The sequence below is a fragment of the Pagrus pagrus genome (assembly GCF_965226575.1).
Source record: "Pagrus pagrus genome assembly, chromosome: 4".
Classification (NCBI taxonomy): domain Eukaryota; kingdom Metazoa; phylum Chordata; class Actinopteri; order Spariformes; family Sparidae; genus Pagrus; species Pagrus pagrus.
The window spans coordinates 27608866-27636725 of record NC_140188.1 but is presented as its reverse complement, the minus strand read 5'-3'; the positions used below and the strand labels follow the sequence as shown (position 1 = coordinate 27636725).

The 27860-nt window shown below is 41.2% G+C and overlaps 2 protein-coding genes across 2 annotated transcripts in view; both read left to right on the top strand.

Annotated features, from left to right (window-relative positions):
- On the top strand, positions 1–14861 carry LOC311256561 (solute carrier family 25 member 36-A-like). The gene is made up of 7 exons (XM_084351700.1): positions 1–442; positions 2490–2654; positions 5268–5345; positions 8313–8413; positions 10393–10459; positions 11302–11591; positions 11681–14861. The coding sequence occupies exons 1-7, from the start codon at positions 402–404 to the stop codon at positions 11872–11874; spliced, it is 936 nt and encodes a 311-aa protein (XP_084207826.1). The 5' UTR covers positions 1–401; the 3' UTR covers positions 11875–14861.
- Positions 14862–24262: 9401 nt separating this feature from the next.
- LOC311256522 (SPRY domain-containing SOCS box protein 4-like) overlaps positions 24263–27860 on the top strand; it is a 43015-nt gene continuing 39417 nt past the window's right edge. The window contains exon 1 of the mRNA XM_084351640.1: positions 24263–24702. The gene's annotated coding sequence lies outside the window, so the exon portion shown is untranslated. The remainder of the gene's footprint in view (positions 24703–27860) is intronic.

Genomic DNA, 27860 nt, shown 5'->3' with positions numbered 1-27860 from the left:
CGCAGGGATTTCAGAGAGCCAAGGCACGTCAACGTGAATGAGGCCGAGTTGTGTCCACAGTCGCTATTATTACTGCAGGACTGGAATTACGCACCGATATTAAAGACACTCACACTATGGTGAAGCTTTGCCCGGCTTGAACAGAAGGAGACGCGGACCTGTCGCTCTGACATCGACCTTTACCACCGGAAACCCGTTAGCCTTGGCAGCTAACGTGAGCTAGCTAAGTTAGCTGTTACATACCCTCGTTTTTTTTCCACGCAGCTGACCTCCACCACAACACAGACGTATTGAGTACCTTTTTCTCGCTAGGTTGGGGTCGTTTCCCCCCCTTTTTCTTTACGTCCGCTCCCATTGTCCCCGTGTGGTGCCCCTTGGACGGTTCCCGAATATGATACATAATGAGTCAAAGAGATACCTTAGTTCATCTGTTTGCTGGAGGGTGAGTATATTCTCATGTCACTTGCATGCAGTAGCCGAGCTAGCTAGCCCCGAGCTCAGGGCTAACTGGCGTTGCTAGCCAGTATGGCTACACAGAGTGGGATGTTTGTATTTGGGGCGTTCATGATGTTGGGATTTAGTTCGTGGTATAATGTTAACGTGAAGATCAGCGGTAGCATCAGCGTGTCGGATGACAGCTAACCAAGCTTGTCCATCCATGTGCACCCGTAGGAGTTGCGCTCAATGTCACAAGTTGCAATGACATTTCAATGTATGAATGAAATGGCTGGCTACGTGAAGCGTGTGCTCTGATCACCGTGAGCGACTCTTAGCAGTTGTGACATTTCATACGAGAACATACAGTTAAACATGAGCCACATCTGTCGTCGTTTCAAGAAGCTTGAAGTCTAAAGGAGAGCCGACTCTCGGCCATAGTGTTCAAAACAAACGCGGGCATACTGGCCCTAAAGGACGCTCAGAAAATACCGTCCAGAAACCACAAACAAACAGGTTCCTGTGCTCGGATGTGACTGATGCAAGATCGTAAATAGTGTCACAGTCTTGTCTTCGCTGTCATACTGTTCTGCCACAGCTGGATTCATTTAGCTCAAATCTCAATCTGCAATCTGAAACTGTTGTAGAAAAGTTGTGATGCTTCGATTCGTGTTTAACTGCAGCCTCAGAAACAGGTGAAACAACACAGCTGTGTGTTGACTGGCCCATAGAAAGATAACATTTTGCAGAATCATTCTCTTTCCTCCAGCAGACTGTCCAGGTGACCAGCTAAAATGCAGAGTTAACTGTGATCATTTCCTGTGAGTGTGAATGAGCAGTCAGTTTTTCAGGACAGCAGTGACTGTCATGCTGTCGTATTTCATCCAAGGGAGATCAAACCTGACTCATACATGCATGCTATTCCTATGCCAATGTTTTGCTTTTTTTGTTGGTTTGTGCAGTAGCAGTCTTGCACCACTCAGCCTGCGTTGGCAGGACGCTCTATTTCTGCTTTGGGGCTGATTGAAAATTAACCCAAACTAAAGATAACCGCGGTTGCTCTTGCTTTTGATATCCTCTAGTCCAGCCCTGCCCTTCCCAGTATATTCAGGTCAGGTTCACCTTATTTATATCGTCTTTGTAGATATTGTTTTTGTGTGCTGAAATACCTGAGCGGGTAATAAACTGATGCCCTAAACCTGGCTGTAGCAGATTGTTTGTACAGGGCGTCAGGTTATGCTTGTCTTGAAGATCTTGGCTCATAGTTTTGTGAATTTGTAGATGTGAAAACTTTCAGTGATTAGTTTTAGAATTCACCTTTTGTGAAAATGTGGATTTCGATAAGCAGGGAAGCAAAATGAGAAACATAGTGTGGTTTTATTTATGATCCCCTTTATTTAGCCAGGAAGGTCTCATTGACATACAAGATCTCTTCTTCCAGGGAAGAAGAGCGATGTTTCAATATAAGCAGTTTCACATAAAAAGCAATCACATTTAAACAGTTTCACATGGTAAAGGGTAAGGGTTACGTAAAACAGCAACAAGTTTCCTTCATGTAAAATGCATTTAAAGGTGTTCCAAGAAGTGTTTTAATGGTTTTCATCTCTGCAGATATTTATTTCTGTATCAGCTGAATGGTTCTACAAGAAGGCCCTACTCTCACTCTTGAAACAAAAGTTTTAGCAGTTGTTATGTGATTCCTCTTTGGTTCATTCTTATGTAAAAAATATATACATCTGTGAGTTTGGACTATAGTGGGATACTGAACAGAAGCTTGCTGTTATTCCCAAAGAAACACAAAGCATTCCTGACTGGCTCTCTGCTCTCACACTGTGCCGTTTCTTGTCTACATGCCAGGAATCGTTAGAATTCCCTCAACAACGTCACTTGCTAATTTATGAATGCAAGAAAATCAACACATTGCACACCTACTACCATCCTGACCGTTGCTGTCTTCTAATAAGGACATTCAGTTTCACTCTCGGCCTGTCAGCTGAGACTGGTTTTTGTCTCCTATGTCACCTCCACCTTCTCCATCTCTTTTTTTCTGCCAGATGTGGGGGTACGGTCGGAGCCATATTGACTTGTCCACTGGAAGTAGTGAAGACCCGTCTGCAGTCGTCCTCCCTCACCCTCTATGTGTCTGAGGTCCAGCTCAGTACTGTCAACGGACCTAGTGTGGCACGCGTGTCCCCGCCTGGCCCCCTGCATTTCCTCAAGTGGGTACTCAGCAACATTTCTCACTGTCAGACCAACATGTCTTACATCTAGGGATGGGTATCATTATGATATTGCTACTCCTAATCAGTCTGTTACTGTATTGACACGATTATCTGTTCCTTTTTATTACATAGGAGGAATAGATTTGAAAAAATATATTACTATCTTAAATAAATACATTAAGAACAGGGTTATGATTTAATTTTATCTTAAATATATCCAAAAAAATCCCTCGATAATATCTCCCTGGAAACCTTAATAGAATAAATAATATCCTTCACATCAAAACACTGAGTGCAGTTGAGAAATCAGTCACTATCGCTCACTCATCCTCCCCATTTTTCACTGCTTGGATGGTACTGCTGGTAGACTGAGTGGGGACCGCCTTCTCAACCAGGAAGTTTACAAGATTTTGCTCAGTTTTACTGCACATATTGGGCTAAACAGTTATATTTCATACAGCTATCTTAAAGCAACAGTTCACCCTTAAATGAAAAAAAAACATATTTTACCTCTTACCTGTAGTGCTATTTGTCCATCTACATAGGGCTTTTTGGTGTTAGTTGCAGAGTTTGGGTGATATCAGCCATTGAGAAGCCTGTCTTCTCTTGAATATAATGGAAGTATAGGGCACTCTGCTTGTGGTGCTCAAAGCGCCACAAAATACATTTGAAACACGGGAATCATGACCTGGTTACTCAGGATAAACCACTTCCTTTGTTGTGTGCAGTTTCATGTAGGAACCATTTTTTTCCATATCATTGTGCTGAAGAAAACGTGCATATACTCAAGGACGAGAGGTTACACCTCAGCTGAGAAGGACGCCATAATGTTTACATTCCGCACTGTCACAAGCATGAGCCTCTCGTCCATGGGTGAATGGATACGCCCTTCTGCACAGCGATGCGGTCTAGTTTGGTTGAAAGAAAATAGCTTTAGGGTAAACTGTCCCTTAAAGTTAAGCTTGTTCATAACAGTGTGCTAGTAGCTTAATACGTAACAGTGCTGTGGCTAAAGCAAACTGGAGATGAATTGGGAGACCATGATCATGAGGTGAAAACTTAGCTTATCTGCAAGTTTATACTTGTTGAACAGGTGTTCTGATAGATTAGTTTTGATAGGTTACTAGATGATAAAAAGGCAGCGAGGCGAGGCAACACTCACAACCATAAATAATACCAAAACCATATTCATAATAACCATAATGTCATCTGCTGGAACTGATAAAGAACTGATAAAAGTCCATAAAAATACCTCGTGTTAATCATTTAGAACTGACTTCAATTCAGAACCAGGATCTGCCACATCTGGTATATATTTTGTGTCGATTTTACACATTTCTGCCTAAACTTGCACCTCACCCAGAACTGATGATTATGGAGATTGTTTGCGGTTTAACCAAAATGAGTGGAGCTGTTCATGTTTGCAGCAAACGGTTCCTCCTGCCTCCTCTCATTTGCCTGCAGACTCATGCTATCTTCCTCATGTTGTTGCTGTTGTTGTTTGGTCTGGCTGATGTCCCCCTGGCAAGGCAAACCACTCCCTGAAACCCGACTCCTCACCCTTTGGGAAAACTAAACACAGAGAACACATCAGTTGCTTTAGCCAAGCAGGAAATTTGATTACAAATCCAACTATTATTACTCCTTTATCTCCTGGGATTTTCATGCTTTTTTGATTCCTCTGGACTCTTGTGTGTCTGTTATTTCTGGCCTTTTCATATTTTATGTCCACTAAGTCAAGTACCTCTTTGATTTGGGTAGATTTCCAGTTTTGATATTGAAGGATATTAGATCCGCTCCATAACAGAGAGAATGGCCTGTACTCTTCTAAAGAGGGCATGTCCTGGCTGCTCAACGCCTCTGGAAAATCTGTGTCTGATGGCACCATGCAACTTTAACTCACTGAACTAAGCCACATTTAAACGAAGTGCCAATCACTATGGCAGTAGAAATCTTGATCTGTAAGCTGGCAGTATAATTCTAACATTTTTTTTTTTTTTTTCCTAAAACAGAAAAGTAAGTAAGGAGTTCTGTTTCAATTTATAGATACACATACATTGACATGGCATTGATATGCTGCAACTGGTTAAACTGGAAAACCTTTCCCTATAATATTAAAAGTTCAAGGAACTTTTTAAAAATGTGTTTTTTTAAGTTTGTGATCTCAATATTGAAAAAATTATTATTATTTATTAAAAAATAATAAACAGTATTATGTTTTTTGTCGTAGTTGAGCAGCCCCAGAATGGCGTGAAACCTTTGTGTATCCTGTCATCTGCAGGCATTTGTGCGCTAAAAAAGTGGTGACACAAACATTGAAAACTTTTGAATATCCTTAACAAACTTCAAGGCAATAGAGTTGGTAGAATTCAAAGTATCTTGCTCTGGAGCTTAGTGTGTAAAAGACATTACCAAGCTTGTGGATTGAAGGAAAAGAGGAAAACACTTGAATTGTTACCTGATGTCTTTGGGAATTCTTTTGGAATTTCAATTAGACTTGTAGAAATTAATGTAGAAAAAATGTGTAATCACCAGTGAAAAGTAATATCCTAAAGCAAGCAGGTGATTTTAGAGTCATAATGTACATTTTCCTGTGTGTTTCATATTCAGATTGATATTGGAGAAAGAAGGACCTCGCTCTCTCTTCAGGGGATTGGGGCCGAATTTGGTGGGTGTGGCACCTTCCAGGTAAGATGTCACTTCTAATTGTCATCATCCTCAACCAATGTTTACTTCCTTTTAATATGATTTGAAAGACTATGAAGCTTTTAGTTCTCAGTTAGATCTTCTCAGTTAATTGATAGTAACAGGATCTCTCTGACTAATTGAATATTTGATGGAATTGTTTATCTGCCAAATAGTGTCTCGAGTGTCACTATCCCTCCTAAGTTTATCATCTAGTGTTTAGAACAGAAAATGGTAAGTTGAACAACCAATTAGACGACAGTAAATTAAGCAGCATTTTTTTATAATGGATTATTTTATATTATATTTGTCATGTTTCAAGCAAAAGGACCTAATTATATTATTATTAATTTCTTACTATATTATTTGTTTTTAGCGTATTTGATTGTGAATATGATTATTGGTCTTATATTTATCGATATTTGGGATTGTTAAAAGGAAGTTATGTTGAGCTTTAGGAAGTTGTCTTTTGTCCAGTATTTTTTTAATTTTATAGATCAACCAATTAGTCAGTTGATAAAATACATTTCTGAATATCATTTTGATTCTTATGACTCATGATTATTTTCTAGTAATGACTAATAGCTTAAAGAGGTAATGGTTTCACCACTCTCCGTTTGTTGGTTGGTTTGTCAACAAGGTTACACAAGAACTACTGAACAGATTTCCATGAAACTTGAATGGAGGATGGGTCTCAATCTAGAAGAGACCCCATTAACTTTTTGTGAGGATCCGGATAAAGGGATGGATCCAACAATTTATTCTCACGTTTGACATTGCAAGATGTTTTGACATTGCAAGATGTTTTGACATTGTTGTTAATTTCTCATAGAATAATGCATGGATCTTGATGGAAAAAAATCTGGCATATTTAGATAGCTGGCATTGATGAGTGAGTACAATTTGATGGGGATACAGGGGACTGTTGGGCCTTAGCGGAGGTATAAGCTCCACTGAGTGCAATTGTAGTTCCACATTAAAAAAATGCCACAAACAAGAGTGAAAGTCTACAGCCATTGCAACAGCCCTGTGAGTAGGTTGTTGGGTCATGTTGTTACTTTCAGACTCTTTACATTGGCAGTCTTGGTTTCGTCTGCCTCAGTTGTACCCAAGTCACAGCTGTGCATTGAGCTGAATGCTAACATTATGTCGACATGCCTTCAATTACCGTGTCAGAATGCATGTTAACTATTAAATATGAGCATGTTGACATTTGATATGCAACATTTAGCAGGAAAGCCAACATTAGGTATGCACTGACAGCAGTTTTTTATGTGACACCCACCTCCCCCACCCATCACTGAGTAGACAAACAAATCAACCGTTGGCTGCTGTGAATAGACCTTTTCCACAGCAGACAGTTAAACATGTCATAGCAGGAAAAGCGCTCTGTAATCAGCAATTAATGCTGCTTTTCATTCAGGTGAGCTCTTTCCAGGGTCTTAGTATTGTGCATGCTCTTTGGCTGACGTGGTTTAATGTGGGACACTTAAGGGAGCCGATGTTAGTGTTATCATTTACAGCTCTGCTTATGCTTATGTTCTGTGGATTAGGGATATAAGGTTATACAAAGCAATATATCGATATTATAATAATATCGCGATATAAAACTATATATCGTCTTAGATTTTGGATATCATTATATTGTGATATGCGTTGATAAGTGTTGTCTTTTCCTGGTTTTAAAGGCTGCATTACAGTAAAGTGATGACATTTTCTTAACCTACCACACTGTTGTATTTGTTCTAATACTTTATTATTATTGCTTTATTACAAAAAAATCTCATCGTGTTAATATTTTTTGAAAGTAGAGAAACAGTCATCCCTGCAATATTGTTGCAATATCAAAAATATTGCGATATTTGATTTTGTCACCCAGTTGTAGCATTTATGAGGTCCTTTTGAGGAGATTTCAATAGCCTAAAATTATTGCAATAATACTGTAAGGCCCTATCGCTCAGCCCTACTTTAATATCAACTGTTCGGTTACTGATATTGCTGCATCATATTTGACCGAAACACATAAAGGTTTACTAGTCTTTGACTAGTCTTCAAGGAGACATGGCTCTTAGAAACCGTGTTATTATGTAACCACCGTAGGACTCCTCGAGGTTTCTTGGTGACAAAGCAGCATTAGGGATACCTGGTCATCTAGGTCTCATTCATTTACATGGCCTTCTCTGCAGTTGTTGCACTGAAACATGGCAACAGCTGCAGCATTTCGAAAACATTTGTTCTTTGTCTTGGAAATGTTGTTACTGACTGCAGTTGGGTAATAACATATAACAGTCATTATCGTTAATTACTCCTCAGTGGTAATGATGGAGGCAAAGTGGGGGCTAATGGCAGAGGGTAGCTTCTAATCCTGTAGAAAGCAGGTGCCGGTGCTAAGCATTTTTAGAGTGTTTTGTTAGGATCTTACATGAATGAATGGTAATGCCGAGCTGTGACGCAGATTTAAAGATGAATGCACACACAAACACTGTCTCGTAATGTGACTGATGAGCTTCAAGTATCATTAACAGTCTGACTAAGCACATTTCACGAATGACTGTACACATTAACCAGATTGCACATTTTGCTTTTAGAAGAAAAAACACTCTTGTATTTAGACACGAGTGCGAACATGATCATTATGACCTTTTTAATTAGTGAAAACAAATGAAAACATGCTACGTGCTTTTTGTTCTGAATAGCCCGTTTGTCTAACTAGGCTGATTTGCTGAGACTGTTGGTTCTGCTCTCGGCTTTACACTTAATGAATTTTTAAAGCTCATTAAGCTGAACCTGACATGGGGACAGTTTTACTTGTTGCTGTTGTGTAATTATAAGCTACATCTCAACCACAGGCAGATATTTAGCAGAGACTAATTACCTTTACACTAAAACACAAAAACATGCCATATATGACTTGTTTTGCCTTGTACTGGTGTAACATACAGTGACCCTTTTGTCTGTTACCTCCAACAGAGCAATCTACTTTGCTGCTTACTCCACTGCCAAAGAGAAACTGAATGGTGTGTTGGAACCTGACTCCACGCAGGTACACATGGTGTCGGCTGGAATGGCAGGTAACTATATATGTGAGGTAACAGGTTGACATACAACGTCTGACAGAGTCAGCACACTACCACCTTTGTGAGGACCCTGTGTATTAATAAAACTAACTTAACCTGTCTCCCTCACCTTTTGCCTAGATATACTGCTCGACAGTCTTAAAGCAGCTTTATGAAAATCAAACGTGTTAAAGGGATATTTCCATGTCTTTTGATTATAAATAGAAGAACTGTGAAAGTATAAAAATGGTTAATCCACAGAGAAATGCAGACGGCACATATTCAGAGACTGTTCCTTAAAACAAGTCAGCAGGACTTCTGTAAGGTTGTGATGTCACAACTATACAGTCAATGCCCTCAGCCACACCCCCAGCAATACCGTGGTTGAAAAACAATGGCAGAACTGATTAGAAAACACTGTTTTTTTCCAGCTTTCACAGGCCTGGGCAGGCTAAAGTACAGCTCAGGCAGTATTTTACTGTCTGAACCAGACCAAGTCCAAGAGAGAAGTAAACAAGCCCAACATGAAGTCCTCAGGCGTTCCCATTTTTACGTCTAAGCCCGGCTAGAGCAAGACAGTTCATGTTAGCTGAAGCACTGAGTTTGTGTGACCCTGTCACGCAGTTATTACCATGGTTACAGCTTGCCTCTTTACTCTGATATCATGCATATACATTGTAGATAACAATTAGCCTCTGTGATCAGGACATAATGCCCCAACACAGACAGCAGGTCCATCACATACTCTGTTATCACTTATCAAGTATCATTATACTAAATGTGTTTACATTAAAGCATGTAAACATTTTATAGTAGACACCCAAAATAAAAACACTGAAGCATCATATTGGACCTTTTTAAAGGGCCAGATTGATAATACTATTTCATTATTCTCTGACCCTTTGTATGTCAAGAGTAGGTTATCATGACATGAGAGTGCCGTGTTGCTCTGATCCAGTTTAAAACTCCGAACCATTACAATGTGGGTTCAGTGTTGTGCTGCTTTTAGCACACCATGACTCAGACCTTTCAACAACCAAGTCAAGGTCAGCATTTGTCCGTACTTGATGCTCTGCATATTCTGCAGTGTGAGACCTGACTGAGCTGAACTGACAGGCGATTAGGTGTCAACTGTGCAGCCATTAATCTCATCTGCGCATTGGTACATGATACCTACAGCAGAGGTTAGGGCTGGCTTCTGCCATGGCTAACAACAGACGTACCTGATCTCCACCACTTAAACTCTATACATGTCCAACCCAAGTCTCAAAACTTGGTGTCTTTCTGTATTAATATATCAAGGGATTTTTGAATTAAGAGGACCTCAGCTTTATTCTGTCCCTTCTGCTGTCTTGGTGGGAGATGATCATTTCACATGAGTTTGGGATATGGTGGGTTAAATCCTGTGGTATAGGCAGGGGAATGGGAAGTAAAAAAAAAAAAAAATGGTTGCATGCCGGTGATTTTGCTACACACAAGCCTGTGTCTGTTTTAGGCTTTAACTCTACCGTAGCTCTCCTCTCGCAAGGGCATGAGACCCCCACACCACCAGGGGTCTCTAGCTGCATCTTTGACGAGTTACATGGGTCTGCGTGAGTACTCACCACAGATCTGTGCTTCTTGTTACATCTGGTTCTTCTCTTTCTCTCTGTGCCTTTCTGTTCTTTACTCCATTACCATGTAGGCAATTGCATAGGAAGCAGGTTATTACAGTTGTTTACACCACATTACATTTTTATAGCATTCAGTTGCTCTTCTACTAGCACACATAGGACAGTCTATAGAGGGGCTAGCTATCTCTAAGCTGCCTTTGTGACTTAATATTTCAATTTTATTAAGAGAACATTTTAGCATTGTTTTAACTTTGAGAACATGAATGCAGCTTAAAGAACATTTACATTTGATTTAGAGTGTTAGTTTGTGGACAGTTTATCTGCAGCAGCATTTTTAGGATTTGAACAAAATTTAAACCTGTACTTTTTTTTTCTCGACAGGTTTTACAGCCATCACAGCAACTAATCCAATATGGCTCATAAAGACCCGTCTACAGCTGGATGCTAGGTAAATATGTCAATGTAGCAGGAGTGTGAACTTTACAAATGTAAGTTCCCAATAGGGGGACCATCAGTTGATGTACTATTTTAAGGCCATTGATGTATTTTTCATTAAAGCAAATGCTCATGACAACAAATGGATTTCCACATAGTCTGGTCTGCCATTACAGGAATACTGCTTTTGCTTTTATTTCCATCTTTATATTTAAAAAGCAGCTGCTCAAAAATATCTGGCACGGAGAACTGCATTTCCACACTTGAATACTCCTCTTACCTCTCTCTGTCCCCCTTGTGCACCACGTTGTGTTCCATTTCTGCAGCACAAAAAGTTCCTTGCTTATTATCGGCCTTATTAAACTTGTTCTGCAGCTTTATAAAGCCTCTGTTTGAAGGATTTGAAATGTCAAAGTAATCTTTGCAGAGATCGTCTCATTTTCTTTAGTGAACCAGAGTGTATATAATGCTATAATCACATTTAATTCTTTACGTGGGAGGTTAAAGTTGACAGGTTCAAGTTAAGTAAGGACCTGATAACACTGACTGTGGTGTTTGTAAATTTCATGAAGCCTGCATGTGACTAAGGTATCTATCTGATCACTGAGCTGACTATCATTTATATATAACGTGATCCTGGTATGTGACCTTGTTTGTCTCCTTCTCCTACAAGAGCGCAGCTTGTCATGCACACTGAATCCTGTGATATAGTCTAGGAGTCTGTCTTTACATTTTTACATTAGTCCGTGTTGTTGTTGTTGTTGTGTTATGGCGTTTGCATATACATGGACATCTTCAAATAGGCAGAGTGAGTCCTTTTACATGTACCTTCATATTTTTCTTGTCTCGTCTCAGGAATCGAGGTGAGCGAAGGATGAACGCATTTGAGTGCATACGGCGGGTGTATCAGGCAGATGGCCTGCGAGGCTTCTACAGAGGTATGTCGGCATCCTATGCCGGTATCTCAGAGACTGTGATCCACTTTGTGATCTATGAAAACATCAAGCGTCGCCTCTTGGAGGCCAAGGCACCGCAGAACATGGATGAGGAAGAGGAGTCGTCCCGAGATGCTTCAGACTTTGTGGGGATGATGCTTGCTGCTGCCACCTCCAAGACCTGTGCCACATCTATTGCTTATCCTCATGGTAAGAGTTTGTGCGTAGCAATTAGCCAAATTCAGCTGATTTTTCCGTTCCTATCCTTTTAACCATTCGCTTTAATCTCTACTTTGCAGAAGTGATACGCACCAGGCTACGCGAGGAGGGCACCAAGTATAAATCCTTCTTCCAGACTTTAACAACAGTGCCCAAAGAGGAGGGTTACCGCGCCCTGTACCGTGGCCTCACCACCCACCTGGTACGACAGATCCCCAACACCGCCATCATGATGTGCACCTACGAGCTGGTGGTCTACCTCCTGAACGGTTAAAGTCTTCCCCCCCACCTAGACAGTATATGTAACCCTGCCCCTGTTCAGAGATGGAGAAAAAGAGAATGAGAACAACTGCACACCAGCTAGCACGACAACCTGCTCGCCAGAAGAGAACAGAGACAGCACGTTGATGACCTTTATCTCAGTGGCGCGAGTGGTTGTTAAAAATAAGTTGGCAGTTTTGTTTTATAACCAAAGGGTCTGGCACAGGGAGGAGGATCGAAAAGCTCCTCTTGTTGGTTTGGGGATCTGGGTTTAGCAATGGCAAAGAAATGGCTGCCCCATTTTCATTTTAATTCCATCCTTTTCTCCCTTCGGTTATGCGTGTCGCCTCTGGAAGCTCAGATTCAGAGAACCTGACTGACAGTATATTCTGCCTCTAACAATACTAATAATGAAGGAGAAGTATGATAATTCCAATCGTTAGTACCTAGTGGACATAAGACCCCTCCAGCAGTAGGCTTAGCTGTCATGCTGATGATCAGTTTTCAAAATATTTAATAGTATCATGCAGCATTCCCTGCATCCCTCAGAGCCACTCGAGGACCAGAATACAAAGATGGCAGGTGGAGCTGACATGTCTGACGAGGGTTCTCAAGTTAGTGAAAAGAAATCACTGCTTGAGGCTGTTTGAGGCAGGATAAACAGAGGAAACAGGTGGAGGTAGGGAGGGAGGGAGGTGAATGGGAGACGTGCCTTGTGTGAAAATATGATGTGTAGACTAAGATGCACAATGGCTGCAGGAGGAGGCGGAGCTCTGGTGGACCTGTCACAACAAACCTGGCAGAAACGTAGAGTCGTACACTGGTACTGTGTGGTTTCAGGTGCCCTTAGTGAACCTTTTACATATCGTGAACATAGACACACTCACCTGACGGTTTTTAGCATCCCGAATGCTGGTCACAATGTCCTCACAATGAAGGAATTTACATGCATTTCCGCCTATACACTAAATATCTACATGAATGATATCTGCTAGTGAAGTCTACATGCTGACATCGACCTCTGATCCTGTATATGTTCGTGTTCGCCACGTGTGGAAGAAGAGTATCACTAAGGTTAGATGAAGGGTAAAAAGTCCCCAAACTAAACCAGAATATAACCCACCATTCTAACTACTGGAATGTAAATAAACAGAAGGAATAACTTCACTAAAGGCAATGAAGTAAAACACTGACCCATGTTGTGAATTGAAAATAAATATCATTAACGAATTCTAATATTGATAGATATATAAACTACCTACATAACGTGATTGTGTTGCATTCGTCTGCCCAGTAAAGGCAAAATGCAAACATGTAGTGCATTTTCTTTTTCGAGGAGAGGCCTGTTAGTTGTTACCTGTTCTCAAACAATGGTGTCGTTCCTATAGCACTTTTCAATGTCTCTCTCTAGAATCCTCATCTCATCACATCTTTTTCCTCAGTTTGAGAGAATCCAGGCTAGTTTTACAGGCGAGGACAATCCTCTTGAGTTTACTCTGGACATGTTGTACAGTTCAGCCGGTGTGGAGGAAGTAGCCAGGAATATGCTCTTCATAAGCGCACATTAATTAAATACAGACCAGTATAACAAAACAAAAAATGGTAATTATTTTGTTGATTCCCTTCCCTTGTTGTTGAAGAAGAAAACAAAATAACTGCATTTCAACCAGTTTTTAAAAAATGGAACCGCTTTTTTGTTTGTCAGTGTTTTATGTGCTCTTGGATGTCCTTGTCTTGGAATGGAAAGGTACTTGCTCTCTGCTTTGGATACATTTGTTTTGTTGTTGTTGTTGCTGTTGTTTTTTTGCATTTTTATGCCATGTTTCAAATATTACAAAAGACAAAAACAGTGTTTTGCTGTCATCTCATTTATCCTAGTAACTCTAGAGGTAACTTTCCCTCTGTCATAACATGACACGAGAACCTAGCCTGTTGATGTCTGTGTTGATTTTCACCACAAACTTAAAGTTTATGGCTTAGCTAGCAATGCTAAATTATCATCTCACTATAACAGCATGAGCTGTTGCAGTGTATTTGAACTCACGCTGATAAGTTATTCAAACACTTGAGTGCTTAACAGGTTGGAGTGCTGGTGTGCAGCAGTAAAAGCGTGCCCGACTACTGTGGAAGTGAAGGGCAGTATTGGGCTTACTATGCAGCTCGACTATGCTCACTCTCTTAGCGTCATTGTACTTGAGATTGCAGATACAGCCTCCGTGTGTGGCCCCCAGACGGCCTCACTTGCTTCTCTCCACTGGAATTATTATTGATGTGATCCTCAATGTGAACAATTTTGAGTTTTACAGCACACATGAAGGATTAATTAGATTAGTCTCATTGTGCAGATCTTCGTATAGATGTATTAATGCTTACACACAGTACCATCAACGCACACTACTGAGGTAGTGAGATGTCCATGGGTAACCTCTGTTGCTGCTAGTAGTGATTGGACCTTTGTGTGTCATGGTGCTGGCTACATTCATGGGTTAAAAACAGGACGGACAGTAGCTTGTAGTGTGAGTTGATTGTACTAATGTGATTAAAGGGTTGGTTCACCCAAATTCACAAAAAAAATGTATTTTTTGGGGGGTGAAATGATCCTTTAACTGTATGGTTTTACGCATCTCTTCACTTGTATCATATGATGCATTATTTCTTACCTTCCATGGTTATTCTTTTGCACCCACAAGTTTGCATTGTGTGCTAGTAAGTGTGTGAGTGTATGTGTTTTTTGCGCGTGCTTGCTTAAATGACAGTCGCGTGTCATTCAGTCGTGTCCTGTGTGTAAGTGACCATAGGAGTATGTATGCATTCAGAGGAATAGCTGCAAACAGTGTTGTTTTTATCTTTTTAAATAAATTGTTGCCTTCTCCTGACACCCTTTGTTTTTTTCCATGTTGTCACTGATGAGCCCGCTTTGAGTGTGGCGCTGTCTATGCATTTTCTCATACCTGTTTTTGTAAAACAAAACGCCAATAAAATGGAAAGAGTGCAAGTATATTTTGGTGTCGGGGAATCTTGAGTCTGTCCATGTTGATATATGCTTAGGCACGATCCCCAATTTCATAACACTGGAACTCAATGTCACAGCTCATTTTCACACATCCTATGCCTTTCTTATTGCTTTAAACAGAATGACTTTATTATTAATAATATTATTATTATATTTGAAATTAGTAGTAGAAATATCTCCGAGTGACCCAGCGTTACATCTTTTCATCATTGAACGAAAGAAGTGAGTGAGAAGGTGAGTCTTCAGAGATCCAATAAGAATTTTGGTTGAAAACATTGAAAGCTTCATTAAAGGAGCACTATGTAGTTTTTGAGAATTTCAAACTCACAAATTTAAGATGTACAATAATAATGTGGTAATAATACAAACTCAGAAATATTTATTACTTCCATAACTGAATAAACTCTAAATAAAATTTGTTCTCAGAGGAAAATAAGGTCCCCAGAACACTGTTTGAGGGTCCGCCACATATAAACAAAGTAAAACGGTATGAAATTGTGTCGTCCTTTAAGGTCAGTTTGTTTATTTTAATTCAGTCATGAAAACAAAGATAGATTGTTCATTTGTTTAGGCATAAAATAAATCAGTCGATTTAGATCTTTCTCTTCTGATTAAAATTTATTCCCCAAAAATACATAATACACCTTTAAAATTATCAACACAATCTGAAGGCATAACAGTTTTGATGTTAGGACGTCTATGCATTGTTTTGCAAAGCATGTTTAGCATGCTAACCAGCTAGCCCCATCCCAATTAGCAGGTCCTCTGGTCATCCCTTTATTTGTATGAATTGAAAAGGTGGCAAATTCCTACATATTGTACGTTTGAACCTGCAGAAACAGAGCAGCAGCAGCAAACTTTACACATAAAACTGACTGTCACCTTTTAAATTGACACAGCAGACACGTTAAAAAGAAGCAGTTACAAGCAACATGCTTGGAGTCATGTTTCCAGTCAAACATTTACTTCCCCTTAAGCTCTGTTCTGGTCTCCAGCAACTCCTGAGGGAAACAGAGGTTAGCTGCTAAATGCTCCGCTATGTTAATGAGCTAGTCGCTAGCTTTGTGTGTTTGGTGCTGAGCAGGTAGCTTCAAACTGTTTTCCAACATTTTGCTGCTTGGGCCAAAAACAATGCAGGTGAGTATAAATTGGATGGAAACAGTGAAGTTAGGGAACATCAAACCAGAACAAGGTCACTGAGAGTTGTGAAGCTCCACTGAGCTGAGGGGAACTGCACAGTTAAATAACTAGTGATGAGCCCTTTCTCTGTGGGCTTCATCACTACAATCATGGGTGACCCCGTTCACACACAAGTAGTCATGTCAATCATAGTAGCCTCGTATTTAGACAGCTAAGTTGATGTTACACACACACACACACACACACACACACTCCTTCAGCCCAGAGCATATCACACCTCAGTGTGATGTTAGTGAGCACATGGTGTGAGCACCACCATTGTTTCTTGGTTCTCTCCTATCACAGAAAAAAGGTGGTGATCCACCATCTTGGACCTGAGTCCAACCCTCTGCCACGTTGTAGTCCTCTTTGATCAGCCATTTTGTTTGTAGTCTTTCTTTGTCTATGCCGTGCACATGACACTTTGAACCCTAGCCACCATTGTGCTTGGTTCTTACACACACACACACACACACACACACACACACACACACACATACACACACCTGTATATCGTACATGTTAGTTAGATTGTGTTTTCATCTTTGTGTTAAATAAAATACATTTGAACCTACATGCTGTCTATTTAATATTGTACAAGAGTGAATGGCGCCAACCTCTACTCTGTCCTGATCTCTGAAATCCTTCGACCATTACTAGCTGTTGTGGTTATTTTGGTTGTAGTTATTAAGTTAATTATTAATCAGAGTTACAAATTAACAGTTTACTACCTTTTATGAGGCAGAATTATTGATTTGGCTATCATCCCCCTTCCTCAAGGGTGGTGCTCCCGAGGCGATCTAATGTAAATTGGATCTTATTATTTATCATAATGAATGATTAATGATTATCCCTGGTCACACAGGAGAACACACAAAAGTACACACTAAAGCATTTCACACTGCACCACAGTGTGAAATACTTAGAGCATTCTTAGAACCTTCTTCGGCCCAGGCGAAGAAAGTAGAAGCTTTCACACTGGCATAATGTTGGTGAACTGTGACTTGAGCCCAGCGCCCTACAGCAGGGTTATCCCCTGAAAATCAACGGGCAACAGGGCGGAAATAAACAGTCGTAACACATCGATCTGGAATGTTAACATTAGCTGCCTCTTCCAAGCGACATTTAACCCCGCGCTAGTTGACATGCAGTGTGAATCGCATTACCCCGGGCTCAGGTTAACCCTGGGTTAACACTGTGCGTGACATGGGGCTAATGGGCCCTACTGTTTCTGATGCCAGGGTCAGACGGAGAAGTGGGTTTATGAACAGAAGGAGGAACAAACGACCTTATAAGCTGGCTGCAGAAAATGAAGCAGAGTTGCACCGTGCTGTTAGACTTTTGCATTTTGGAGACGATTTACTGTTTTCATTTCTAAACCGTTCCAAATATATGTGAATCTGAAATGTGTTTTTAGCTACTTTAATTAGTGTATTTTTACATTAATGTTACACATAAAGGTACTGTGAGCTGAGGACAAACCAGATAGGTGAACACTGACGAGTGAAAATTGTGAATAAACTGTTGAAACTGGTGTTTGCATGACATGAATTCATTCAGTCAGCTGGAGGCATTCTGGTGGCTGTTGATGAGGGTGAAACAAAGTGTGTTTACTTTTGACCCATTGGTTCAAATACTTTCAGTGGGAGGCGGCCTCATGCAGAGGTTTTGTGCCGGACACTGTTGTGGTGATCGTACTGTTGTATGTGTGTCTCAGAAAATGTGCTTGAGCAATTGAGAAAACTGTACAATTGCATTTTATGTGCAGATTTCCAGCCAGCAGGTGGTGGTGTTGCGCTGCCACTGACTCCTCCCAGCACACCATCAGCTCAATGGAGCACACACTGAAAGATGACAGCCTGCTGTTGCCTCGTTCCACAGGATGGGAGAGTGAAGACCCGCCACCAAATGTGTAACTGTATTCTGTACCTCAGACAGCAGCTGTGACACGAAGTGAGGCAGACGGCTACATGTGCATTTTGCCAAGTAATGTAAAAACTGACTGAAAAAGAAAGAATGAATGACAGAAATAAGCCACGCGAATGATGGCACAGCCTGAGCTGAGAAAAACACATTTACTTAATTCACAGCTCATTCCCTGGCCTCAACAACAGCACCACATCATCACGTTAGCTCCAGCAGGACCAGCCTGAGTCAGACAGCGCACGTATTTACTTTGTGTCAAACTGAAAGGGAGGAGTGTTTTCCCAAAACATGCCGCACGATCTGCCAGCCACGCCAGCGTTCCTGGAATAATACAAAAGGCCTCCGGGTGCTGGTTCTGCCTCACTTTTAAATTGAGCAGCAGGGACACAATGTGAAACGACAGTGAAAAACCTGATGGGGCCAGTAGAGTGTTATGACTGGCACATTGTTTACCTCTGAACTGGAGTAGAAGAGGAAGGCAGGCAGGGAAAGAAACAGAAAAATGCGGTTTCCCATTTTCAGTTTCCATTTTGACTTTTGGCTCTGTGTTGTGGTGTTTTCTGTTGTCGGGCTAAATCATGAAAAAAAAAGGGAATCCTGGACAGAATCTGTATTGGGGTTATGCGTACAGATTAAAGTGGTTTTCAATCTTTACATATGTATCAAGCTTTTCATCTTCTTGCCTTGGCAGCTTTTGTGTAGCCCATCGCTTTGGCTTCACACTTTCCAATCTCCACTTCCACTGAAGTGATTTCTCATTTCTGAGGTCTTGCAGACGGAGGCGGCATGCAGCTGCCCTTCGGACGGCACCCTGACTATTTACCGTTGCATTTTCTTGGAGTTTTACAAAAGACAGATTAAAAAAAGGATGGTCAAAAATGAAGGAACATAGACTGAGGTATCCTGACTTTCAGTCCCTGTGGGTCAAGCTACAAAAACACTGGCTGCTACGTGGATTCTGGATGCTGTAATACAAAAGTAGCGTCGCAGAAGTTCACATCCAAGTTTATAACACAGGCTTTTTGTTATGAAGTTTAGGTCTAAAGCCATATTGGAGGTGGCATCATCACAGTTTTGAGACAATGAAATTTAAAATACATTTCAAACCTGTTTTAATCATCATCTTCAACCAATAAAAAGTGATTTTGGGCAATTAGCTAGCTCCACCAAGTAAAACCACATTTGTGACCAACACGTTAGCTCGTTGGTCTCAGCTACAGAGCGATATCATGGTCGGTGTGTTTTTTTTTTGGGTCTCATCCTGCAAAAACTTTGTTTACATCTCCCAAATGTTTTCACTGTGCTCTGATTTATTCTTTTCTCACTTGCACTATAGCACATTGAGGAAGGTGTGGACGCCCGCCAACAGTACAGCTCTGTATCTGCTAAGCCGTGCCAGCTTTTGGTAAGTCCAATGAGATCTTTCACTTGATTCCTTACTGATATAGCCTTTTGAGTTTCACTATGAAATAAGTCGCATTATGAAAGCTAAAGTCGCTGCTGCTTCGCTGAGACTTTGAGGACAGAACCTTGGCCACAAGCGACGACCACTGACGCCAAAAGACAGCCAAGGGGTATTTCTAATTGCTACAGCCTAATCTATCAGCAGCACAAGTGGAGAAGAGTCAGTGAACTGACTTGTTAACAACACTTTAAATGCAATATCTAAAGTTCCAGCTCACATTAGTCACCATAACAAGTCAGACTTGACCAAGTATGACAGTAGCAACAACACCCCTGAGTGTACTGAACCAAGCAAGATTCATTTCCTCTGAATTAAAGTTTGCTGCTGCAGCGCTGCCAGTGTTAGCTTTCTAAATAGAGTTTGCCTTTGAAAATGATCAATAAAGATGATGACGTGATTTTCCTTACCTCGCTGACAGAGAGAGGGGGAGGGAGAGAAAAGTAAGAAGAAAGGGCACTGGAAAAATACTGCTCTTCACCTATTGTGCGTATTCTTTACATGCCATGTTCTCCAGATACGGACGTAAATCTGTAGCGAAACGCTGGTATGATGTCAACATGACTGTCCACAGGTCGTTTTCAGGTCTATTTTGGCTGTGAACTGTGTGCCTGACGCAGCACAAAATAGGCATTTACATGGGAGTAAAAAGCAAGACGTTACACCACGCGCTACTCACACAGGATATGTGGTGTAAGGCAAGGAGTGTGTTGTTTCTTCATTGAAAAGTTAAAGTCCTGCTTTAAAAAACCTGCTTCAGAGCCACAGAAGACATCTGAGTAGTAATCTTTGTGACGAGTCGACTGATTTTCATGTGCAAAATCAGTCAAGTTAAGCTTTGTTCACCGATGATTTTATGTTGAATTAGAAAATGGTTCTTTATTTGTATCATTTTCTCTGACAATGAAATATCTCAATTATGGTTCCATCTAGGCTACAATAAAAACCAAAACCTTAACCGTAGAATGAGATCAATGTATGAAATCTGTCCGTCCACACCCTTGGAGACTCTGTATCTCCACATTTTCATTTTCAACCAGTAATTGGAGGCTCTCAGCTGTAAGAGACCGTCTCCTCCAGGTGAGTTACTGACTGGCTGAACACATGAACTTCAACTGGAGCCAGAGCGGGCTGTGCAGCGCACGTCTGTCTGCCTGATGCAGCTACAGCCGAGGGTGAAATACTTGGTTGCTTGGATTCGTGAGCAGCTGCTCCAGACTCAGACAAACAATCCTCTCTCTTCTTGCTTTCAGATATCTGCCGCGGCCCACACTGTCGAGGTGGAAAAAAACAACGATAGCAGACATGAGCAAGGCATTATGCACACCACGTTGCGTGCATGGATTAAGAGGAATCTGCACGTTTCATCTCCAAGCACTTAACTCTCATTTAACATGATTGTTCTGTGATCAGAGGGATATTGTAAAGTCACCCAGCTATATACTGTACCTTTTAAGGTCTTAGTTGCTGTCAGATTATTTTATTCTCTTTGTTGATTTACAGCCTTTATCTTGATCTACTCTTGTTCTTGTTCACTAGTCTCCAGCCACGCTTCAGTGGCTCTGTGAGACTCTGTGTACTTAAGCTATATTTGAGCAGCTGAGTGGGAAACACCATTCACACCAGCCTCCGAGCTGTAATTGTAATCCCGAGTTGGAAATATCAGGGATTTCTGACAGGTTTGATATTTCCCACTGTGTGAAAAGAACTATAATATCAAGGGCCGAAAGACTGCTCGCAACACCATCACTGCCGGCAGGTCTAAAAAGCCAGTAATATAACTAGAATGGCACTGAGAAGAGAGCATGCCTCCACCAAGGCCTTTTGTACTCATCATAGATAATAGCTATCTAAATATGCCTGATATTTTTCATCAAAATCCAAACATTATTCCCTGAGACATAACAGAAATGTCAACAAAAAAAAGAAAAAAAGGCCTATCTCCCAATTTTCAAGAAGGTGAGAAAAAAAAAATTGGATCTGTCCCTTTATTCAGATCCTCACCAAAAATTAATGGGCTCTATTCTGTGCCGAGACTCATCCTCCATCCAAGTCTTGTGGAAATCTGTTAGTTAGTTTGTGTAATCCTGCTGACAAACCAACAAACCAACCAAAAAACAGACACAGGTGAATAACTAACTTAAAAAGATGATGTAGTTCTTGTTTGTATCTCACAACAAGTTGGACATATGAGAGGTTTTCCATAGTTTAGCGTGCCAATATTTGCTAAATAGCACAAAACACAACGTTTTTTTCAATTATTAACGGTAACAGTCCTAAAAAAAAAGTTTCACTTTGTTTCACCATTGTCATACTATTATTAATCTTACACATTCACAAATAAATACATTACCTCGTCACTTTGCATCCTGCTAATACCTGTGATTCAAAAAGAAATGTTGCATCTTTCTTTTACTCTCCGGGAAACAAATGAACGCGCTAGCCATGATAACACCTTTATTACAGTACGCAGTGGTGCTCATACTGTGTTTTTTCCACAGGGACATCCAGGACTGCAAGCTCCTTGCAACTACTGTAATATAAAAAGAAAGATGGTTCATACTGTCTTCACAGTGCATCATTGATTTCCAACAATCACCAAAAGGACAAGTGGGATGCGTTCACAGAACACATGAGCACACTTAACTTTGGCTTTGTGTGAACCCTCCCCCCGCTGTGTTCGGCTGTGAGAAGCACACTGGCTCGGGTGAATTTAGGGACAACTCTCTGTGGCACACGCACACAAACACAAATCACCTACATATGGGCTCCAAAGTGAAACGCAGTTCAGCCAAGTTGAGACAAAGTACTCCCCTATACTTTCTAAGACGCAGAAATGCTCATGGTGATTCAGTGGCATTGTTTGACTGAGCACACCATCCAGTCATGACCAGCTCCACAATCCGTCTGGAGAGAGGGTGACCCACAGGATTGAGGGGTGACACGTGAGGAATGGATTTTAAAAAAGTAGGGTAGATGCGAGGGGAAGTGAGGCAGACGACTTAATGAAAAGGCAGAGAATGAAAACAAGTGTCTGCTGGAGGACTTGGGGAGGATTCTGTGTGAGCTGCTGAGAACAGCCACGGCAGCGTTCTCTGAAGTCAGCAGTGAAAAGCAGGCAGACGGGCCGACGCACGCATCCTAACTCGCGGTCTCACAGCCTCGTTCACAAACAATAGATATGCACAAAAGTTGCTCTTGCACAACACCAGATCCACTGCATGCATGCTCTCACACACTCGCAGCATGGGAGCTGTGAGTCATGTTCAGATGAAACTGTGTTTCACTGAGATTAACCAGAGGCGCTGTAACTCTCTGACTTTATGAGTAACAGACATTTTGGATTCTGTCTATAATGACACTCTGCTACTTTTGGTTATTTGTAACTTTAGTTACTAGTTACTTTGCAGATAGATGATAGATAAATGATCCCAGCTCTAATGCTATGATAAGATAAGCTAAACTCCAGCTTCACCACTTTACACATTAAAGTGTGTTAACAGGTCTTGGGGAGTACTACAGCAGATATGAAAAACTGTATAAAGCCTTTTGTGTCTCCAGAGGAAGCTGCAGGAAAAAACCCTGTGCCTACATTACCCACAATGCAACATAGCCACTGAGTGACATCACTGGAGGCAATTTATCAGATTACATGTAGCTTCCTCTAGAGCCACAAAAGGCTTTACACTACTTTTTGTTTTTACATATGCAGTAGTACTCCCCAAGGCCTGTAAACACACTTTAATGAGTAAAATTGGCCGAGGTTCCCTTTAACTTCGGGCAAGAAAACCAATAAGCATGTCTATCAAAATTTTGAACTATTCCCTAAAGACGATCGGAGAAATTCAATTGTGTTTTACATCGAGAGGCAAGTGGTGTCCGCTGTGTTAAACCCATCAACTTCAGTCCTCCACTTCTCTTTGGAATTGATTTGAGGACAGCTGCTCAGGGAGCCGCTGGTCTAGTTTTCACATGGAGCCTAATTTCATCCTGGGAATTATTATCGACTTAGCCTGCCTGCTCCTGTTTAAATCTGCTGTATACCGTTGAAGGTGAGGTACAAAAAGACATGTCTCTTAATTGGACTGGGACAGAGGAAAGGGAATGAATATTCAGAACAGTTGCACAACTGTTTACATTATATTGGCTATGGTCACAGTTGTTACAGTGAAACCTCTTGGCACTAAGCACACTTGGGTGCGAACAAACACAAGCTGGTGTAGACATTTTTTTGTGCTGAGGGCCATTAGATGCAAGAAATAAGCCTGCTCACCCATTAGTTTTGGTTTAATCCGTAAATCCAGCTGCTCCTACTTAATTACTGCTTAGAGGCTCTTTTCCACTGAACGTGAATTATATTTGAAAGCATACAAAACTCAGTGTGCACTTTAATCAAATACACAGGGAAGTAAAAGTAGGCTTCATGTAAGGAATGCATATGTCCAAAAAAGTTATAGGCTGCATACTTTTACATAACATGAAATATAGAATCAAGCGTGTCTGTGTAGAAATGAGAATAAATGTATTTGTAATCCAACTTCTTTTTTTAAGCACAAATCACAAAAGTTGCACAGATGACCAGAATAAAACTATGTAAGGCATGAAGTGGTCTCCACCCTGCGTCAAGTTTCTTACCAGCTGGGAGAATACAGGAAGTTTCGTAATTATCCATACAAAATAAAAGCACAATATCGCTCACGTTTAGGAAACACAACTTTCAGCGACAAACACACACTCGGCGGGTGTAAATAAATAGATTGCGACGAGACACCACACATGCGTAATAGATGCAAAAGCACGGGATACGATAACAGCCTGTGTGGGGATGTGCGTGTGTGTCTTCGTGGATGTTATGATCGGAAAACGTGGTGCGAGTCTTGCTAACTTGACACCGGTCACCTTTCCTTGATCCCGAGCCGCCAGCCAATCAGCGGCTGTGAGGGACACACGAGCGGTGATAATATCCACGGAGCAGGCTGCAGGCAGCAGGAACAAAGAAAGCCGCCCGTTGCGTGTTAACGTCCCTCCAGCTCGTCAACACAGACACGCACCGACTGAGCAGAGGCAGTCGTTTTTTTTTTGTTCTTGCTTTATTTTAAACACTTTCCTCTACTCATTAAATGTCACGCCGCGTCTTAAGTGAGACTGGCTGGTTTTTCGCCGAGGGAAGAGGAAACTTCGCGTCGTGAAAAGCTTTGTCGGTTCTCCTTTCTCGCTTCTTGCCTCGGATACGCTGGTTGGAAGGTAGCTGATACCGTACGGTAAGTTTTAATGTTTTCTCTTTTTAATAGGCGCTGAAATAAACTGTCAAGGCACCGTGGTTGTGTTTAGTTGTCGTTTAGAAGTCGAAAAAACTCCTGTCTCAAACTTTCCTCTTGTGTTTTTCTGTGCCAGCGATACGTCCCCTCCGCACCCTGTCGGGAGAACGGAGCTGTTTTACCAAACTCCATTTAATATTGTTTGATTTTAGTACTACTTCGCCGCTTGACCAACAAAAACACACCAAGAGGAATGAAACGAGAGATCCTTTCCAACTATTTAGTATGAACACAAATTCCGGTATACAACTATTAGCACTAGTCGCTCATTTTATTTATTTTTGAACTATTAAAATCATTGAATTGTTTTTTTCTCACGCACTAAACCAACAGCTCGGACTGGTGCTGCAGCAGGAGGTATGAGTCAATTAAAAACAAATACAGTCTGTATGTACTGACCTAAATTGCTTGTCAGGGAAATCATTCATGTGCCGAAACACCAAGAAGACTCAGGTGACCCGTTAAATGCAAGTTAATCGATTGTGTTTTAATGGTACATCGTGTATTGAAGTGCAGGTTGGTGAACTGCCAGAATTTGAATAGAGATTTTGGCTCGCTGTTTTTTCTTCCTGCAACACAGAAGTGTTCACATGTCGCAGTGTGTCCTGCTGCACACCAGTCAGCTGCCTGAAGGAATAGTTTTGTATTAACAAATCAAACCAGTTTCCCTTGAATTAATTTATCCTAATGTCGGGCATGGTTCTGTTGGCAGCATCTGAAGTTCCTTACATGTTGAGAAGTTTTCAAACTAAGCAGGAGCAGACAGTTTCTATTTTGCAGGCTTTGCTTTGGGCACAGGCTGGCTTTACTCCAGGTAAGCAAACAAGGCACACTAATGCTGCAGAAGCAGTAAAAGGTGGACTATTTGACTTCCTTCAGTGCCCGTTCGATTTTAAATTTGCCTGCTATTCAGAGGCTAAATGCTTGGCCTGCAACCACACCATCTGCTTTGCCCTCCTGGGCATTTGCAGGCTACTGTCCAGATCAAGTGTTATGAGAGATTTGTGTGGGTGGACCACAGCAGATGGTGAGATGGAGAACATAACTGGCTGATGTGGTAGCTAGGCTCACTGTTGTGGTTGTTGGTCTCGTTTTCAGTTGTGGTTGGCGCAGTAAACAAAAGCCTAAAATCTTTTTTTAACATGCGGGCAGTTTCCGCAGGACAACTCCATAGTCAGAATGACAAATGGTTTGAGTGTTGATAAACTTCTTTCTACTGTGAAAAGCTGGCTCATATAATCCTGTCATAGAGGAATGACCCCTGCACTCTTCTTTCTCACCATCTGGGGTTTGACCCTGTGGCCGCTGTGACATCAGTTGACCTCCCTGTTACCGTGTAGGTGGGTGGCATAAACGTGCCCATGTCTGCGGTATTCAGAGGTTAGCAGTTCTGTCATGTTTAATTCATCACGAGTCTCCCAGGAAGCAACTTAAAGGGCATTGGTCTCTCTCGGCCACTTTCAAGCAAAAGGTTGGACCAATGCGTTGACTTTACCTAAACTTGTGTACAGTTGATTGCAACCCAGTCACTGATATGTTTTTGTGTATGCATCCTGCGTATGTTTGTGGTAGAGTTTACACAAGGCTTTTCTTTTTTTTTTTAACAGCAAATTTGACTGTTAATATTAGACATTACGTGCCTATTGACTGATGTGTCAATACAGAAACCATATCCATATCAGTGCTGGCCGAAAAATCCAGTACTGGACCAGCTGTAATGCACACAGCAAGTCATGCTCAACAAAGATTGTTTGTTTTTCCTTCGGCCTGGTTTGCTGTTGGATGGTGTGAAGGTGGAAGCCTATTTCCCTTTTCATCTAGGTTTTGCTGCTTAATCATAGCAAATCAGATTTCTCCTGATAGAATGAGATTAGTCTTTTATTAAGGTTTACTAAACATATGAAACAGAAGAATGAGTGTAGATTTCTGAAGGCAAGCACACAAGTGACTTTTACACCATGTAGAAAACTGGCACATTGTCTTGGAGATTAATGTCTAACATGGCTAATCCGCTGCAGGAGCCTGACAGAGTAGCCATGCACTGTCAGTGATGCTCGCAACAACACTGTCAGGATATTTGGGAAATGAATGTTGACAAATGAGGTGAGTAATGATTGCTGTGGTACTTAATCGTCCCTCCTGTGTCAAGTAGCAAATCGGTTGTAATGACAGCATCCCAGCTGGTAACGACAGCTTATTCTTCCTTTCAGTGTCCCGTTGCTGACATACAGGCACTAACTCTGATCATGAAAATGGGGTTTGCGCCTGCTCTTCTTTTTTTTTTTTTTTTTTTTTTTTTAGATGTCCTTGAGAGATCCAATACTCACAACAAGTTCTCAAGTTTTTACCACTGAGAAACTGCACTTTTTTGATCAGAATCTTAAGGCAGCACATATTTTCCACAGTTTTGTTTTTTTACAGTTTGTTGTTTGTAGACCAAAAGAGGCTGATGAACAATAGATTGAACTTTCTCCTGTTGTTTTGGCATTTCAATGTGGACAAACCAGAGTTTTTGTGGTGTAGCAGGTCACATTGTCTTGCAGGGAGGCCACTGTCATTGGGGAGTGCCATTATCATGAGGGGGTGTACTTGATCTGCAAAAGTTTTTAGGTGGGTCATGCGTGTCAAATGACATCCACATGAATGTCAGGACCCAAGGTTTCCCAGCAGAACATGGTAACCAGATCATCAATGTTACTCACCTGTAAGATCTGGAAAATGACAAATGCTGGCTAGACTGCTCACTATTGAAATGGATGGTGATGAATTTTCTGTCAATAGACTAACGAGAAGAGCTCTGCGGCTGCTTCTTTTTTCAAGACTGATGTGACAATTTCCAAAGAGTTAGATGGATCTGTGACTATCTTCTTTGATTCATATGATGAGCTCTTGTGAGAAAAAAGTGGCAGGCCCGCCATATAACCTAAAATAAAATAATGTGTTCTTATGGAAAGCGCATGGCTGAGTAAAGACATTTTTCAAACTGAGGAAGAAGCAGCGTGAGGCAAGAGCTTTAACTTGTGACTGCACTGCATCCAAGTGTCAAGTCTCCAAGTTCCAGATATTTTCAAACCTGGGAAGGAACGCACAGACGGAGGAAT

Excerpts from the sequence above, each read along its gene's own strand:
- LOC311256561 (XM_084351700.1), top strand. The coding sequence starts at position 402 with ATGAGTCAAAGAGATACCTTAGTTCATCTGTTTGCTGGAGG. Across the intron at positions 2,655-5,267 it reads GGCCCCCTGCATTTCCTCAA|ATTGATATTGGAGAAAGAAG; the intron begins GTGGGTACTCAG and ends TTTCATATTCAG. Across the intron at positions 11,592-11,680 it reads ATCTATTGCTTATCCTCATG|AAGTGATACGCACCAGGCTA; the intron begins GTAAGAGTTTGT and ends TCTACTTTGCAG.